This window comes from Pelophylax lessonae (assembly GCF_965119305.1).
Source record: "Pelophylax lessonae genome assembly, chromosome: 4".
NCBI classification, from domain to species: domain Eukaryota; kingdom Metazoa; phylum Chordata; class Amphibia; order Anura; family Ranidae; genus Pelophylax; species Pelophylax lessonae.
Genome location: NC_138771.1, coordinates 567991476 through 568010623, shown reverse-complemented (window position 1 = coordinate 568010623; position 19148 = coordinate 567991476). Strand labels below are relative to the sequence as shown.

The window sequence follows — 19148 nt, the reverse complement described above, 5'->3', positions numbered from 1 at the left end:
GATCGTGTGTACGAGGCCCAAGACTGGGATGCCATTAAAGTTCATGTGTGTGTAAAGGCAGGTGTCCCAATACTTTTGACAATATAGTGCATGTTTTCCTGAACCCTGTGCTTCTCTATGGAATAGAATATAAGACTTCAGGTACAAAGTGTGTTCCAGGTCTCAAGAGAAGACTTTCTTCTCTTGAGACCTGGAACACATTTTGTACTTTTTACTCCTTTAGGGGACGGTGCCAGGTCTATACAGGAATCTCCCTCCAGCCAACATTTCAGAATATAAGACTTCCTTTGCTCAAGTTCATTTCTTACCACTTTCCAGGGTCTGTCTTCCACCTGACAGGACCCCTTGGGGTAGTGTTCCTGTGGGTGTCAGTCCTTTCAGTGTCAGCACACTCTCACTCTCCTCCCTGTTGAATAGAAGGGAAAAAGTCAGACTAGAGATACCATTTGTTACAAACACACATTGTTCTGAATGTGTAAATGGCCCCAGAGAATTAGAAGTAAAAGGTTTCCACCCTTACAACAGGATCTAACACTTCTGAGAGCATTGCTTTTTCAAAAAGTTTAATTGTAGGTGGAAGAGATGCAGTATCTCACAAAAAATGAGTACACCCCTCACATTTTTGTAAATATTATATATATATATATATATCTTTTCATGTGACAACACTCTGAAGAAATTACACTTTGCTACAATGTAAAGTAGTGAGTGTACAGCTTGTATAACAGTGTAAATTTGCTGTCCTCTCAAAATAGCTCAACACACAGCCACAGCCATGTCTAAACTGCTGGCAACAAAAAGTAAGTACACCCTAAGTGAAAATGTCCAAATTGGGCCCATTTAGCCATTTTTCCTCCCAATGTCATGTGACAAGGTCTCAGGTGTGAATGGGGACCAGGTGTGTTAAATTTGGTGTTATCGCTCTCACTCTCTCATACTGGTCACTAGAAGTTCAACATGGCACCTCATGGCAAAGAACTCGGAGGATCTGAAAAAAATATTTATTGCTCTACATAAAGATGGCCTAGGCTATAGGATTCCCAAGACCCTGAAACTGAGCTGCAGCACGCTGGTCAAGACCATACAGTGGTTTAACAGGACAGGTTCCACTCAGAACAGGCCTCACCGTGGTCGACCAAAGAAGTTGAGTGCACGTGCTTAGCATCATATCCAGAGGTTGTCTTTAGAAAAGAGACGTATGAGTGCTGACAGCATTGCTGCAGAGGCTAAACCCTGTGAGGGGTCAGCCTGTCAGTTCTTAGACCATACGCCGCACACTGCATCAAGTTGGCCTGCATGGCTGTTGTCCCAAAAGGAAGCCTCTTCTAAAGAAAATGCACAAGAAAGAGTGCAAACAGTTTATTGAGGGCAAGCAGACTAAGGACATGGATTACTGGAACCATGTCCTGTGGTCTGATGAGACCAAGATAAAATGTATTTGGTTCAGATGGTGTCAAGCGTTTGTAGCAGTTACCAGGTGAGGAGTACAAAGACAAGTGTGTCTTGCCTACAGTCAAGCATGATGGTGGTGGTGGGAGTGTCATGGTCTGGGGCTGCATGAGTGCTGCTGGCACTGGGTAGCTATAGTTTGAGGGAATCATGAATGCCAACATGTACTGTGACATACTGAAACCGAGCATGAGCCCCTCCCTTCGGAGACTGGGCCGCAGGGCAGTATTCCAACATAACGACCCCAAACACACCTCCAAGACGACCACTGCCTTGCTAAAGAAGCTGAGGGTAAAGGTGATGGACTGGTCAAGCATGTCTCCAGACCTACGTAAACCCTATTGAGCATCTGTGGGGCATCCTCAAAAAGAGGGTGGAGAAACTAAAGGTGCCAACATCCCCAGCTCCGTGATGTCCTCATGGGGGAGTGGAAGAGGACTCCAGTGGCAACCTGTGAAGCTCTGGTGAACTCAATGACCAGGAGGTATAAGGCAGTGCTGGAAAATAATGGTGGCCACACAAAAAAAATGGACACTTTGGGCCCAATTTGTACACTTTCACTTAGGGGTGTATGCACTTTTGTTGCCAGCGGTTTAGACATTAATGGCTGTGTGTTGAGTTATTTGAGGGGACAGCAAATTTACACTGTTATACAAGCTGTACACTCACTAATTTACATTGTAGCAAAGTTTCATTTCTTCAGTGTTGTCACATGAAAAGATAAAATATTTACAAAAATGTGAGGGGTGTACTCACTTTTGTGAGATACTGTATATTGGCACACCATAGCCCTGACACTCTGCTTATAACCTGCTCCACTGTTTCTAAGGATATAGGCTGTTAATAAAGTGGGTAATATTTAGGTAAAATACCCCTTTTAAAAGCCATCACCCAAAATTGACATGAACTCTGTTAAAAGCTAGACTTTTTAGACAATCCTTTATTCTGAACTTCGGAAAGACATGACACCGTTTGATTTGGTAAGGACTAGTTTACATAATTTTTAGATCATTAGAGCAGAGAATGTCAACCTAAGATTAGGTGAGGTGATGACTAAAACTTTGTCTAATCTGAAGACAGCATTCCAAGGACCCAGTTTACTGTCACAGTTTGTTTGAGAATTGCCTACATATGAGAAACCTCTAAACCTTTTTTGGATGCTCACTTTTTTGAATGCTGCAGTTTAGAGAACCAGGTCCTCTAAACAGCAGCCTGCAAAAAAACCTTGCGGCCAAAAGAAGCATCCGCAAATGACAACACATCCACCTTATAAAAATTTGCGAAAGTGTGCACAGACGACCAGGTGGCCGCCTTGCAAACCTGCATTACTGATGCCTGATGAAGGCCCAGGAGGCACTAAGCGCCCGAGTAGAGTGCGCCTTAACAGGGAAAGGAGGAACCCAACCCCTAATTGAATAGGCCTGAATAACTGTCGGTCTGATCAATCTGGAAATGGTTGCAGCAGAAGCCGCCAACCCTTTCCGAGGTCCATCCGTGAAAAGAAATGGTGAGTCTGACTTACTAAAAGACTCCGTAGCTGCCAGGTACACCGTGATTGCTCAAACCACATCCAGGGAATGCAAGGCAATTTCCTTAGGATGTTTAGGCCTGGGACATAGGAAAAGCAACACAATGTCTTCATTCAAATGGAAATCAGAGACGACCTTTGGAAGGAACGACTGACAAGGAAGAAGAACCACCTTATCTCTGTGAACCACCAGGTAAGGTGAACGACAAAGACAATGCCGCCAGCTCCGACACCCTGCGCAGCAGTAATAGCCATCAAAAAAGGCCACCTCCTGGGACAACTACATAGGGGAACCTCCCGAATATTTTCAAAGGGGGGTTTCTGGAGAACTGACAACCAAATTGAGGTCCCACAGGAGCAATGGAGACCGCACTGGAGGAGCCAAGTGTCGAACTCCCTGGATAAAAAGCTACGCACCAAGGAATGTGTGGCCAATGGACGTTGAAAGAAAACCACCAAGGCCAAAACCTGGCCCTTGATGGTACTCAAGGCCAGGCGCTGCTCAATCCCCCTCAAAACCCGGCGTAAATCAGACGATACGGACTCCAAGAAGCTACTAATGTGTCTGTGGCGTCGGCCAGAGGATCCCGAGACTGTGCCACAAACCTCTGTACCTTCCATGAAAAGTGTACAGCAGAGATGGCTGGAATGAATCGGTCTGCCCACCTTAGAATGCCGGCTACTTCCGGAGCCACCAGGACAATTCTTGTGCCCCCTAGGTGATTAACAGACCATGGCCGTGGCATTGTCCGATTGAATTCGTACCGGACACCCCTGAAGATGAATTGTCCAATGACTTAGACAAAGTCCGATCGCTCTGAGTTCCAGTACAATAATTCAGCAGCATCCAGATTCCAGACCCCCTGTGCACAAACTGTGCCGAGGTCGCCTCCCCACCCAGACAGGCTGGCACCCGTGGTGACAACCGTCCAGTACAGGGGAAGAAAGGATTTTCCCTGTTGGGCAAGCCCGGAGGGATGACCGTCTGCTGGACAACAGAAGCTGAATTGCCTCCTGCAATGTCTGGAGTTTTTCCAGAGTCAGACCCATACAGTCCAGTTTTGTGGACAGAACCACAGCAGACTTCTGAAGGTTCAGGATCCAACCAAACTCCCTCAGAGTTCACAGAGTAATCTCCAAGTTGTCCATCAGAGCAGTCGGAGGCTCCATTTGCAGAAGATGGTCCAGGTACCCCAGTATCGCGATCCCCCACTGACGCAACAATGCTAGCACCGGGGCCAACACTGTTGTGAAGATCCGAGGAGCAGAGGCGAGACCAAAAGGTAATGCCACAAACGGATAATGCTCCTCTCCCACGGTAAAGCGAAGGAAGCGCTGGTGACCGGCACATATTGGAATGGGAAGGTAGGCGTCCTTGATGTTGATAGAAGCGAGAAAATCCCCCTGATGCAGGGACGCCACTACCATGCGTATAGACTCCATTCAGGACTTCTGTACCCGCACAAAGCAGTTTAGCGCCTTGGGGTCCAGAACTGGATGTACCTTGCCTTCCTTCCTGGGAACTGTAAAGAGGTTTGAGTAAATCTCCTGAAAACGTTCCGAAGTTGGAACTGGAACAATCACCCCTTGAAGTAACAAGATTTGCACTGCCACAAAGAGACCCCATAAGCGACAAGTGGGGACAAGTGCAGGTTGGAAGGGAAGAACCTTTCCGGAGGATAATACCGAAACTCGATCTTGTAGTCGGACCAAATTACTTCGTGGACCCACTTGTCCTGTACCAGGGATGTCCACAGATCCAGGAACGAGCGAAGACGTCCCCCCACCCCAGATACAAGTGAGGGCGCCCCTTCATGCAGAGGAAACCTTGTCCACAGGTCTGGAAGAGCCCGCTCATGGCTTGCCAGAACCAGGTCCTCTTGGAAGCTCCGGTGGAGGCCCTGAAGGACTTTGATCCTTTGTTTTGAGACCCTGAGGGATGAAAAGGCCTCTTATGAGCCGAGAAGAATGGCCCACATCTACGACAGGGCTCCTTGCCCTTGGTAGCCTGCTGAAGAAGAGTTCCCCCCTGTGAGACTCTCAAAAATGTCATTCAAGAAAGCTCCAAACAGGTGATCCCCCTACAAGGGGGAGATCACAAGACCTTCTTAGAAGTCTGGTCTGCAGACCAGCATTTCAGCCAGATAATACGGCGAAAGGACCACTGCTGATATAGACAGCCTAGAATTCAAAGGAGCCGCATCCAAAGAGGATTCACAGGAAAACTGTAGTCCCTGGACCAACTGATCCACCAGCTCCCCAAATACAGGGGGAAGTTTTTTCCCCTCCAGGTCCTGGCGTAAAAGTTTAGCCCACTCGGTCAGAGTTTGGGACACCAGGGCAATAGTAAATACCGGCCCAAGTGCCGAAACAGTCACAGTGAACATATAGCGGACCACAGCCTCCGTCCTCCTATCATAGTTACATACTAGTTAGTGAGGTTGAAAAAAGACACCAGTCCATCCAGTTCAACCTATGATGTGTGTGTGTGCTGTTGACCGTACATTGTATACCCTTGTATGTTGTGGTCTTTAAGGTGCCCATCTAATCGTTTTTTGAAACTATGGATGCTTCCTGCTGATACCACTGCTTGTAGAAGAGAATCCCACATTCTGACAGTAAAGAACCCCTTACGCAGTTTGCGGTTAAACCGCTTTTCTTCTAGTTTTAGTGAGTGGCCCCGTGTCTTATTGAATTCCCTTTCTCTGAAAAGTTTGTTCCCTATGCTAAGGTCACCAGTTCAGAAATTATACATTGATATCATATCCCCTCTCAAGTGTCCCTTCTCCAGAGAGAATAAGTTCTATGCTTCTGGTCTCTCTTCATAGCTGATGTCCTCCATTCCCCTAATTATCTTTGTTGCCATTCTCAGGACTCTCTCCAGTTCCAGCACATCCTTTCTAAAGGACCGGTGCCCAGAACTGGACGGCATATTCAAGATGTGACCGGACCAGAGTCTTGTAGAGTGGGAAAATAATCGCTTTATCTCTGGAGTGAATCCCCTTTTTTACACATGCCATTATTCTGTTGGCTTTGCTTGCAGCAGCTTGGCATTGCATGCCATTGCTAAACCTGTTGTCTACTAGGACCCCCAGGTCCTTTTCTATCTTTGATTCACCCAGAGATTCACCCCCTAGCAAGTAACTTGCTTTTGCATTTCCGACACTCAAGTGCATTACTTTACATTTTTCAACATTAAACCTCATCTGCCATGTAGTTGCCCACCCCATTCATTTTGTTCAGGTATGCTTGTAAGGTTACCACGTCCTGTATAGAATATATTGGCCTGCTTAGCTTAGTATCGTCCGCAAATACAGAGATTTTGCTGGTTATCGCATTCTCTAGGTCGTTTATGAATAAATTAAACCAGATTGGTCCCAGGACAGATCCTTGGGGGGACCCCACTTTCCACACCCGACCAATCAGGGTACTCCCCATTTATCATCACCCTGTTCCCCCTGGAGCCAGTTTTCAATCCAGGTACACATCCTCTGGTACATACCTACGTACCTTAGTTTGTACAGTACGTGTTTTTGGGGAACTGTATCAAATGTCCAGATACACCACATCCACAGGCGTTCCTTTATCTAGATGGCAGCTTACTTCTTCATAGAAGGTTAATAGATTGATCTGCCAAGAACGATTCTTCATGAATCCATGCTGATTGCTACTAATAATACTGTTTTCATTACTAAAGTCTTGTATATAGTCCCTTATCAGTAGTCTGCAAGATTTTGGAGGGGATGATGTTAAGCTAACCGGCCTATAGTTCCCTGGGATATATCTCTGCCCTTTATTAAATATTGGTACCACGTTGGCTTTTTTCCAATCAGCTAGCACCATTCCCATAGAGTAGACTATCCAAAAAAATTAAGAACAAAGGTCTGGCTATCACTTGGCTGAGTTCTTTAAGGACCCTCGGGTGTAAGCCACCTGGTCCCGATGACTTATTTATGTTAAGTATTTCAAGTTTAGTTCCGAGTCTGTCTTCCGTTAACCATGAGGGTGCTTCCTGTGGTAGATTATTAATTTTAACATTACAAGCTAATCAGCCGGATATTTAAAGGCCTGGGACTCCTCAACCAGAATTAAGGTAGCTTTTTTTAACCTGGAAACCGGCGAGTCTACTCAAAAGGATGCCGCATAGCAAAACTCTTAGGGACCACAAGAGTGTGTTTTGGACAACTCCACTGTTTTGTTACAATGTTGTCAAAGTAGGCAGAAAAGAGGAACACCCTCGTCGCTTTAGGGGGCCAGTGGGTGCCAAAAAAGACAGGTGCCTCTGACACAGCATCAGCCGCATCCTGTATTTTTAAAACGTTTCACGCACTGACACAATCGGTGCATCCACAAGCACCTTTTCATGTGCGGCTAGAGGAGCAGAGGAATCATCCTCACTATCTGAGCACTCAGGGTGCATGGACGGATACCCTGTAAGGTGACTCGCGTCTGCGGTGGCAAAAACAGATTCAGGATCTGATGAGACAGATGAGGACGCTTTATACTAAGCTCACCCGGAAAACATAACAATCAGGGGAGGGCCGCAAAGGGGACGCCGACCAAGGGCCAACGAATAGACCACCTACTGAACCCCGCAAACAAAAAAACAAGGGGGTCACCCTCCGAGCCCCTCCATAGAGGTCCGCGTATTGAAAATAGCCTCCTTAACAGAGGACTGCGCGCCATGACGTGGACGCACAGGCAGGGTACCCTGATGATCCCGCAGCGCCAAAAGGGGGAAGGTGCTCTACACAAAAATGGTGGCATGCTGCCATCAAAAAATATGCCCAAAAGAAGAGCGGGGAATTCAGCCAACTTCACTGGGGCTGCCCCCAACAGAGGCGCCCGGCTTGGCCACATGGCCTAATAGGCCACAAGTTGCGGCCTAAATTTTCATGGACGCCCAGCCGCTTGGGCGCAAGCCTTAGCGGAGCCAACCACCTAGGGGCAGCAGAGGGAAGGGTGGATGCCCAAACGGAGGATAGTGGCTTCAGCCACCCTCACTAGGGTTGCCCCACATAGCTCCCGACCAGTAGGCCGCAAAGCCGCGGCCTACATTTTTGGCCGAAACCAGAAGCGTGAGGCGCGGACCCACGGATACTAAACCATCTGCTCCCCCAGTCAAACAACTGCAGCAGGGAGTTCAGAGGACATCCCTGCCCTAGTCACCAACCCCCAGGGTGGTGAGGAACCCTGCTCAGCCCCCCACTGCATACCAAGAAAAACCTGGCCAGCAGCAACTCCAACAAGCACCCCTTAAGAGCATGTGGCAAAAGCCAGCTCATAACACAATGCAGGGAGGGGAGGCTGGAAGACCCACAGTGACCACCAAAATTTTAGAGGGGCTGGGGGGGGGGGGGAAGAGGAGGGAACCCGGGGGTCCCACCATCCCAGGGAGGGGCTCGCGTCCACCCCAAAACCATCCAGGGGAGGGGGGGGCAGCTACTCACCATATTAGGGAAAAGGGTGGGCACCGCTCCCGACAGACCACCGCTCCCTCGAAATGGGAACTGTCGGCCAGGGGGAACACTGCGACTCAGGCCAAGACCTGGTCGTATGTGCCCTCGCGAGATGTTTAATTCGCAGGCCAACCCCCATCCAGTGGAGCTGTGTCGCGGCTTACCTAGCGCGGAGCTGGGGCCTGCATGCGCTCGCTGGCCAGACTGGGGGTACTCTCCGAATCTAGATTAGCCAGTCTGTTCAGGAACAGGCACAAAATAACAAAGATAGGAAAAAAATGGATTTTTGTAAAATCTTACCGTAAAATCCTTTTCTCTTAGCTCATTGACAGACGTAGTCCTCGGTGATACACCACCTTCGGGTTATGTTGCCTCCACAGGAGCAGGACTAGACAGGAAATTAAAAAGCTCTGGCCACACCCTAGGGGCAGTCCCAGAGGGTATATCCTCTCTCTCTCTGCCTCAGCAAATCAGTTATGTGAAAAAGCAGTCTTTAGAGATTTTAACCCAACCCAACTCAAAAACAGAGGGGCGGGGACTACGTCTGTCAATGAGCTAAGAGAAAAGGATTTTACGGTAAGATTTTACAAAAATCCATTTTTCTCTAGCGCTCATTGACAGACGTAGTCCTCGGTGATACACCACCTTCGGGACGTCCCAGAGCAGTATCACAAATGAGGGGTGGGAAAATGGAAATCAAATCCCAATCTAGAAGGCCCAACCGGTGCCAACTAGAAGTTTACAATGCTCATCCTTAATGAGGAGACTCAACAAAAAAGAGAAAATTTTTTTTTTTTTTTCAAACAGAAAAAAACCCTCGAGGTAGACCACCGGTCTCCTCAAATTGCGGCCTGCAAAACCTTGCAGCCAAATGAGGCATCCGCCGATGCCGTCACATCAATTTTATAGAATTTTGTAAAGGTATGTACCAACGACCAGGTGGCCGCCTTACATACCTGGACCACTGACGCCTGATGGCGAAAGGCCCAGGAAGTACTGAGCGCTCGAGTGGAGTGCGCCCTAACAGGGAACGGAGGACTCTGACCCTTAATAGAATAAGCCTGTACCACCGTTTGTCTAATCCATTTGGCAATGGTCGCGGCAGATGCAGGCAAACCCTTTCTGGGGCCATCCGTGATCACAAAAAGTGAATCCGTCTTACGGAATGATTCCGTAGCTTTCAGGTATACCCTGATTGCCCGAACCACATCTAAGGAATGCAACGCATGTTCCCGATGATGCTTGGGCTGAGGACACAAGGAAGGTAGTACAATATCTTCATTCAGATGAAAATCTGAAACCACCTTAGGAAGAAAAGATGGCTTAGGATGAAGTACTACCTTATCCCTATGAATCACTAGGTATGGGGACTGGCATGATAATGCAGCCAGTTCTGACACCCTGCGAGCAGAAGTAATAGCCACCAAGAAGGCCACCTTCTGGGATAAAGTAAGCAAGGGAATCTCCCTGATGTTTTCAAAGGGAGGTTTCTGTAGAACCGACAAAACCAAATTAAGATCCCAGGGCGGTAAGGGCGCGCGGACTGGAGGAGCCAGGTGCCGCACCCCCTGGATGAAATTCCGCACCAAGGACTTGGTAGCTAAAGGTTTCTGAAAGAAGATTGCTAATGCTGAAACTTGACCCTTGATGGTGCTCAAGGCTAGCTTCTGCTCAACCCCTTGTTGCAAAAAGGCCAATATTCGAGTCACCGAATAGGTACGTGGAGGAAATCCTAAAGATTCGCACCACGCAATATAAGTCTTCCATGTGTGATAATAGACCTTGCTGGAAGTCGCTTTCCTTGCTTTAATAAGGGTAGGAATGACTGAAGTAGACAAACCTCTGTCCTTCAGTACTTGGGTCTCAATGGCCAGGCCATTAAACCCAGCGACTGTAAAGCATGATGGTAAATTGGTCCTTGAGACCACAGACACTCCCTGAGACGAAGTTCCCACGGAACGTCTGCGACTAGCATGTCCAAGTCGGCCAAGCCGGCTTGAGGAGGCCAGCCTAGAATTTCTAGGACCACTGGCGCTGATAGAATCTGAACCAGGCGTCCCTAGAGGTATCTGGCCCCGACCATCCGAGAAAGTCTGGTCGTTTTCTGTTCCCACACATTTATCAGATACCTGATTGTTATCAGGAAGGGTGATCTTTTCTGGTTGAACCTCAGGGACCGAAGTCACCCGACTAGAGGCTACTTGGCCTATCTGGTCAACCAGATCCGATTCCTGTGAGGTATAGGGACTAATCTTAGGAAAAGGTAAAGGAAAAGATCTATTCAGGGAACGGTAACTACCGCTTCCTGTAGTACTTAAATGTTGGAAGGGAAGAATCGCACCGGTAGTAGTGGTTGAAGCTCGATCTAATGTCCTGAATACCGGTGAAAACGTCCCCCCACCCTGAAACCGGGTGGGGGCGCACCTTCGGGCTGTGTACTCCTTTGCTTCGGGTTTGGCTGGGTTGGTCCTCTGCTTGTCCGACCAGCCCTTCTTGAACCCTCCTGGAGGAGTCTTGCCTTTCCCGCTAGTACCAGCCGGGCGCCCTTTATGGGCGGTAAAGAAACGTCCTCGCTTGTTGCGAGGTCCCTTAGCTTTAGCAGCCTGTGGCAAAAAAGTGCTCTTGCCCCCAGTGGCATCCTTGAAGATTTCATCTAGGTTGGCCCCAAATAGACGATTCCCCTGAAAAGGGAGATTTGTCAAGGTCTTTTTGGAACCTAGGTCAGCTGACCAGCATTTTAACCACAGCACACGTCTGAGGATCACCGCTGACATAGATGCATGCCCTAATAAGGGAGTAGTGTCCAAGGCTGCGTCACAGATAAACTGTAGCCCTTGTATAATCTGTTCCATCAAATCAGATGTCTCCTGGGGAATATATCTTTTCCCCTAAGGTCTTGGCGTACCATTTTCGCCCATTCCGTAAGTGTCTGGGAAACTAGACCAATAACAATTACTGGTCTAAATGCTGACCCTATCAGAGAGAAGATGGTGCGGGACTCTGCTTCCATCTTTCGATCCACCGGATCCTTAAAGGACGAAGTGTCCTCCACTGGAATAACCGTGGCTTTATTCAGCCTGGAAATAGGTGGATCCACCACTGGTGGTACCGTCCATTTCTTAATGATGGATTCCTCAAACGGATAGCGTCTAGCAATACGCTTGGAAATAGTAAAGGTACATTTAGAATGCTCCCATTCTCCTTTAATCTTATTACCGAAACACTTGGGTACAGGAAAAACCTTCACCGTTTTGATGGGCTTATTAGTACCAAAAGGAATCTCTGCTTCAGTTGCCTCTGCCGGTAAAACCTCAAGTTTTAAGGTTTCCTGCACTGCCACAACTAGTGCGTCCACCAATGCTTCTTCCTGAATTATAGCAGGAGAAGAAGCGTCCTCCTCACTGTCTGAGGGGGCTTTACCTGGGATAACAGCCTTTGCAGAGGAACCTGCAACTGCAGTGACCATCTCTGAATCAGAGTCAGAGGTGTCAGATAGTATAGGGGTAGGCGGGGGTCGCTTCCTTGACCCCCGTCCCCGACAGGCCGCCTCCACCCGAGCCACCATAGACTCCAAAATTGCTGTAAATGACTCTACACTCTGTGCACCGGCGGGTCCCGTGGCCCCCTCGAGGGAAACAGGTGGGGGAATATGTGTGGCAGGGTCCATGATAATTCCAGTCACTTCCTGGATAATATAATTCAAAAATAAAAAAACTTTTTTTTTTTTCCAGACCCCCAGCGCCACAAAAAGCCCCTTAGTGTTACCTGCTAGGGATCCCTATCGATCGAGAGAGAGAGAGAGATAGACCCCCAGGCTCACCACTTGATGCTCAGAGTTTAACTGCAACAGGTTACAGCGCTGTCTTGACAAACAGGAAGTCTTTTGGCTGGCTGCCCAGGAAGAAAGGAGGCGGCTCCGCCCCTCTGCACGCCTTCCGGCGCCTCCCCTAGCTCCACGAGGTGTTTGGATCACCTCAAACATGGCCGCCCCCATGCTGGAGACACGAGGCTACGCCAAAATAGCGGCTCGTGCGATCCAGCAAAAAAAAAAAAATGGCGGCGGCCTGTACTGAATAGCGGTGTGCTGCAGGGCACACAACACTCTCTCTGCATGGGGATTTGGCGTGGTTGGCGGTACCGGCCCTGGCGGACCGCATGGCCATTCGGGAGGCCTGCTAATAGCTGGAGATCTGATTAGGAAGGCAGTCTACATGTCCGTGGCTTCTGACTGGTAGGTAGCTTATTCTTATCACCGTAAGATTCCCAGAATGCCACAGATTATAATCTTTTTAACATGTATACAATTAGATTGTTAGCTCCCAAACCAAGCCTCCTGGCTTTTGCACATAAAATCACACTCAAAGTAGGAGGATCTGTGTCATTTATAGGATAGAGAGGGACTCTATCTTACCATACAGAGAGGGGCCCGCGTTCACCACAAGACCCGTCAGGGGAAAAGGGGGAACATACTACTCACCATACCGGAACCAGGCGGGCACCAACTCCTGACAGTACCCCTCTCCACCGGGGCGGGAGGGCTGTCGACCGATATGGACGCCGTGACTCATGGTCTTTGGCGTTTCAGCGAGACGTTTAACTCGCGTGGACAGTCCTTTAATGGGACTTTGTCGCGGCCGACCCAGCGCGGAGCTATGGCCTGCACGCGCTCGTAGGCTGAACTGGGGTGACCACCGGATCTCAACATCCAGCCCGTCGCCCAGTTCAGCTTTCTTGCTTGAAGATCTCACAGGAACACTGGAGAAAAAAAGCTGTCTAAAAAATCCTTTAAGAAAAAAATCTTGCCAGGACCTAAGATCCCAGCAAGGTATCTAGGTCCTTACTCCTAACTAGACAGAAAATAACTGATTTGCTGAGGCAGAGAGAGAGAGGATATACCCTCTGGGACTGCCCCTAGGGTGTGGCCAGAGCTTTTTAATTTCCTGTCTAGTCCTGCTCCTGTGGAGGCAACATAACCCGAAGGTGGTGCATCACCGAGGACTACGTCTGTCAATGAGCGCTAGAGAAACTGGATTTTTGTCTTACTGTAAAATCCTTTTCTCTGAGGTTCACTGACAGACACAGCTCCATGTCTTCTAGACCATTAGGCTTTACGCTGCTCTCTCTAGGAGTAGGACTAGACAAAAACCTTTTTGGTTACGTCCCTGAGGCAGTCCCAGTGGGTATACCATCACTTCCTGCTATAGGGCTTCAGTTTGTAACAAGCAGTGTCAGAAGAGCACAGAACTCAAACCAACAGAGGGGCGGGTGCTGTGTCCGTCAGTGAACCTCAGACAAAAATATTTTACGGTAAGACAAAAGTCTAGTTCTCTCTTTCGTTCACTGAGGGACACATCGCCATGTCTTCTAGACCATTGGGAGGTCCCAAAGCAGTATCAATATGAGGGGCGGGAAAAATAACAGCAATACACAAGAATTCCCAACAAGTCTCAATATAGACAATCAGGTTAAAAAAAAAGGAGCTCCACTAGTAACTAGAGCTCACCACCAGGAAAAAAAAAAAAAGGACACCCTCAAGAAGCGGAAGCCTCTGCAACCGCAGCCTGCAAAACTTTGCGGCCAAATCCCGCATCCAAAGATGCAAGTACATCCACCTTATAAAAAAACTTTGTGGATGTGTGTGCAGACGACCATGTAGCCGCCTTGCACACCTGAACCACTGACACCTGATGACGGAAGGCCCAGGAGGCACTGAGTGCCCTCGTAGAATGCGCTTTAACAGGGAAAGGAGGGACCTGACACTTAAAGCGGTAGTATACAAAAAAAAAAAAAAACCCTGCAAGACAAAAGGCATAATCAGCTAGTATGTATCGCATACTAGCTCATTATGAAATACTTACCTTAGAACGAAGCCCCGACACGGACCCCCAGACACCGCTGTGGGAGCTGACATGATCCCTCTGCGTCTCTTCCGGGTTCGGCGGCTCCGGCGCTGTGAGTGGCCGGAGCCGCGATGCCATCACTCCCGCGCAGGAGTCATTTTCTGGCACTTACCAGCAAGGAACTCTGAAGGTCCCCCCGGACCTTCAGAGCGCATGCGCCGCTCGCGTCAGCGGCTGCATGCAGTGCAAATATCTCCTAAACCGTGCAGGTTTAGGATATATTAATTGTACCTACAGGTAAGCCTTATTATAGGCTTACCTGTAGTTAAAAGTCACAAAAAGCGGTATACCTCCGATTTAATGAAGTTGGCCTTCACCACTGTCTGCCTGATCCATTTGGAAATGGTCGCAGTAGATGCAGCCTGCCCCTTAGGAGGTCCATCCATAAGAACAAAAAAAAAAGAGTCTGATTTTTAAATCGGTTCAGTCACCGCCAGGGTACACCCAAAATCGCCCTGACCACATCCAAGGAATGTAAAGCAATTTCTTTAGGATGTTACAGCTTAGCACATAAGGACGGTAGCACAAAATTGTCCTCATTCAAATGAAACCCAGAGACAGCCTTAGGAAGGAACGCCTGACAGGGTCGTAACACCACTTTGTCCCTATGAATCACCAAGTAAGGTGACCGACAGGACAACGCAGCCAACTCTGACACAAGACATGCAGAAGTGAAAGCAACTAAGAAGGCTGCTTTCTGCAACAGAGTGAGCAGAACCACCAAGTAAGGTGAATGACAAGACAAGCTGCCAGCTCTGAAAACCTACGTGCAGAAGAAAAAGCCACCAAGAAGGCTACTTTCTGGGACAATGTAAGCGGAGGAAACTCGCAAATATTTTCCAACGGCAGTTACTGAAGAAACGACAGCACCAAGTTGAGATCCCACAAGGGCAATGAAGACCGCACTGGGGGAGCCAAGTGGCGAACCCCCTGAACAAAGATGCGAACCACAGAAAGCGTAGCCAAAGGACGATGAAAGAAAACTGCCAAGGCTGAACCTTGCCCTTGATGGTACCCAAGGCCAGACGCTGCTCCACACCTCGTTGGAGGTAAAGCCAAACTCCGAGTCACCGAAAAGGAGTGGGGGTGAACCCCAAGAGATTCACATCGCAAAGTACGCTCTTCAAACGCGATGGTAAATCTACCTAGAAGTAGATTTACTAGCTGACAGCAGCGTGGGAATCACCGGTTCAGACAACCCTCTAGCTTTCAGCACCAGGCTTCCAACAGCCAAGCTGTTAAAGCCAGTGACTGTAAAGCAAGATGGAAGATTGGCCCTTGAGCCAACAGATCTCCTCTAAGAGGAAGTCTCCAAGGAGCCTCGACAACCAACTATATCAGATCTGCGTACCAAGACCGATGAGGTAATTCTGGAGCCAGTAGGATGGCCGTAATTCCCTTCTGCCTCGAGCCCTACACAGGAGTCATGGCAGAAGTTCTAGAAGAGGAAAGACATATCAGACGATACAGGTCCCAAAGGAGCCACCAGTACGCCTGTTGCGTCAGCCGGAGGATCCAGAGACCGTACCACAAACCCAAGCACATTCCTGTTGAGACGAGAGGCCAACAGAGCCACCTCGGGAGTTCCCCACCGGAGACACAACTGATGAAACCCTTCCGGAGGAAATGTCCAGTATATGGATTGGTAGTCTGGATTCTACCAGAGTCCAGACCCCCTGAGCACAATTGGTGCCAAAAAACGCCACCCCACTTGGGACAGGCTGGCATCAGTGGTGACCACTGTCCAGTACAGGGGAAGGAAGATTTACCCTGTCGAGGGGCCAGAGAGCGAAGCCACTGAATCAGGGTCGCCTCTCGCTCAATAGGATCAAAATTGTCTAGAGACTGTGGATTCTTGCCCCACATGGCAAGAATCTCTCCTTGCAGAGGTCTCGTGTAGACAGATTTTGGAACTCGTCCCATGGGAGGAACACCCTGGCTGAGGATAGGTCCAGAACAGACCCAGATAGTCCAACTAGGTGGACGGAACCAGAGCAAATACCTGGAAATTTAATTTCCAACCAAACACCTGTAGAGTCCACACAGTTATCTCTCGGTTGTCCTTCAGAGCAGTAGGAGACACTGCTCGCAGAAGAAGATCATCCAGGTACTCCGGTATCGCAATCCCCCGGCTGGCACAACAATACCAACACTGGGGCCAACACTTGCAAAACCCGAGAGGTTGAGGTGAGACCTCTTGATAATACTCCTCGCCCACAACAAGTGGAGGAAGCACGGATGACTGACATATCGGAATATGAAGGTAACCGTCCTTAATAGGCTAGAAGATCCCCCTGATGTAGGGATACCACTACCGTACGATTGGACTCCATTTAAAACATCTATACTTGCACAAAGCGGTTCAGAGCTTGAGGTCAAAGATTGGACGTACCTCGCTTTCCTTCCTGGGACCTGCAAACATGTTTGAATAAACCCCATGAAACAAATGTTCTGATTCTGAGACCAGAATAATCACCCCCTGTAGTAGCAAGTCTTGCACCACCCCGAAGAGACCTCGCAGGCGGTCTGGGGATAAATGCAGGTTGGAAGGATAGAACCTCTCAAGAGGAGAAGACCTAAAACTCGATCTTGTAGCCGGACCGAATAAGCTCGTGGACTCACTTGTCTTGAATCAGGGAGGTCCACGAGTCCGGAAAGAAACAAAGCCGTCCTCCCCCACCCCAGGTTCAGGTGAGGGTGCCCCTTTAGGCATAAGAGGTGTTTGTCTGCAGGTCTGGAAGGACCCACTCTCGGCATACCAGACCAGGTCCTCATGGAACCTCCGGAGGAGGTCTTTCCAGGGAGGCTCTCAACAGGCGATTCCCCACAAAGGAAAGATCACCTAAGGTCTTCTGGAAAGTCTAGTCTTTAGACCAGCATTTTAGCCATATCATGCGTCGAAGGATCATTGTTGTCATGGACAGCCCAGAGACTAAAGGAGCTGCATTCAGATGAACCGCAACCCCTGGACCAACTAGTCCGCCAGCTCCGCAAAGGCAGGAGGAAGCTGTTCCCTCTCCAAATCCTGGTTCAAAAGCTTTGCCCACTCAGGAAAGTCACCAATGCTATTGTGAACATCGGCCTAAAGGACCAAACCAGCCACAGTAAACTTGTGGCGGACCATGTCTCAGCTCTCCTGTCAAAAGGATCTTTTAAAACGGAGACTTCTCCACCAGAATTAGGGTGGATTTATTCAGCCTGTAGACCTGAGAGTCCACCACAGATGGGACTGCCCACGTACTCGACAGACTCCTCAGGAGGTACAGTTTATTGAAATGCTTAGGCACTACCATATTGCGCTTAAAACTCCTCCATTGACTCACGACAATTGTGTCACAGTAGGTGGGAAAAAGGGAATACCTTTGCCGCTTTAGAGGATCTGCAGGCCCCAAGTGGACCGGCGCCCCTGACGCAGCAGCATCCCCCATTTTTTAAGTTTCCCGCACCGATACAATCAGTGCATCCACCAGCGCATATGCAGTAAAAAGGGAATCATCCTCACTGTCGGAGCACTCAAAGTGCATGGACACAGACTCAGAAGGGTCGCTATATACTAAGCTCACCCTGAAAACATAACAAGCAGGGGACATCGGTCCCACAAGGAGATGCCGGCCAGAGGTCCACAAAAAAGGACCACCTATTAGACCCCACAAAAAAGCAAAAGGGTCGCCCTCAGAGGACATAATAGGATCTTGAGAAGGAGGGGAGGAGGAGCCCGCCGTGATGCGGACGCGCAGGCAGGGTACCTTCGTCCACACAATAATAATAAAGGAAGGCGCCAGGCTGACCATATGGACCAAAAGGTCGCAGGCTGCAGCCTAAATTTCAGTGGAGGCCCAGCCGCAAATGCCCGGATCCACAGTCTGGCAGATGCCAAGGGAGGGAGTTGGGGGCTTCAGCTAAACTCACAGAGGCTGCCCCCAAAACGGCAGTGCCCAAAGCGGCCGCATGACCCAGTAGGCCGCAAGCCGCAGCCTAAATTTTTTTAGAGCGCCCAGCTGCATGCCCCAGCAGATTAGACCACCCACGGAAGCGGGGGGAGGCGTATGCCAGTCAGCAGCTCTATCCGCTTGCCCAGCAGCTCGGACAGCTTGGTCTGCCAGCCGCGAGTAGGCCATAAAGCCGCAGCCTTAATTTTCGGCCTGATTCAGCCACGTAAGGCGTAAGGCGTGTACCCGTGGATTATAAAAACATCTGCCCCCCAGCCCAACAACTGCCACAGGGAGCCCAAAGGACATCCCTGCCCCAGTCACTAACCCCAAGGAGGCAGGGAACCCGCTCAAAAACCCCTTGTTGTGCAATCCGGTCAGCAACAACCACATCCAACCTCCCCCCTCTTCCGGAGCATGTGGCAAATCCAGCTCCTAACCTCCCCGGGGGGGGGGAGGAGAATGTGTTGGGGCCAAAAGACCCACAGTGACAGTTTAGAGGGGCTGGTGGGATGGAGGGGAACCAAGGGTTCAACCATCCCAGGGAGAGGCCCACGTCCATCCTGAAAGACCACCAAGGGACAGGGGGGACACTAACCACACCATGGAACTGGGTGGGCACCACTCCAGGCAGACCACTACACCATCTTGGAATGGGGGTTCTGCGGGTCAGAGGTACGCTGCAACACAGGTCGTGTCCAGGGCAAGGCGTTTAACTCGCCAGCCAGCCCCCATCCACTGGGGCTATGTTGCGGCCAACCTAGCGCGGATGTAAGGTCGGGTCACGCTCACTGGCCAGACCGTAAGGATCTAGGATATCCAGTCCGTCGCCCAATCCGGTAGTTGATGTAGTTCTCACAGAAACCAAATTGATTGTAAATCT

General features: G+C 49.4%; 1 protein-coding gene across 1 annotated transcript in view; it reads right to left on the bottom strand.

The window, feature by feature from the left end:
• Positions 1 to 19148, bottom strand: part of PPP3CC (protein phosphatase 3 catalytic subunit gamma) — a 151414-nt gene that overhangs the window by 6552 nt on the left and 125714 nt on the right. Inside the window, exon 12 of the mRNA XM_082255785.1 lies at positions 309 to 406. Within this exon, the coding sequence (XP_082111911.1) occupies positions 309 to 406 (98 nt within the window). The remainder of the gene's footprint in view (positions 1 to 308; positions 407 to 19148) is intronic.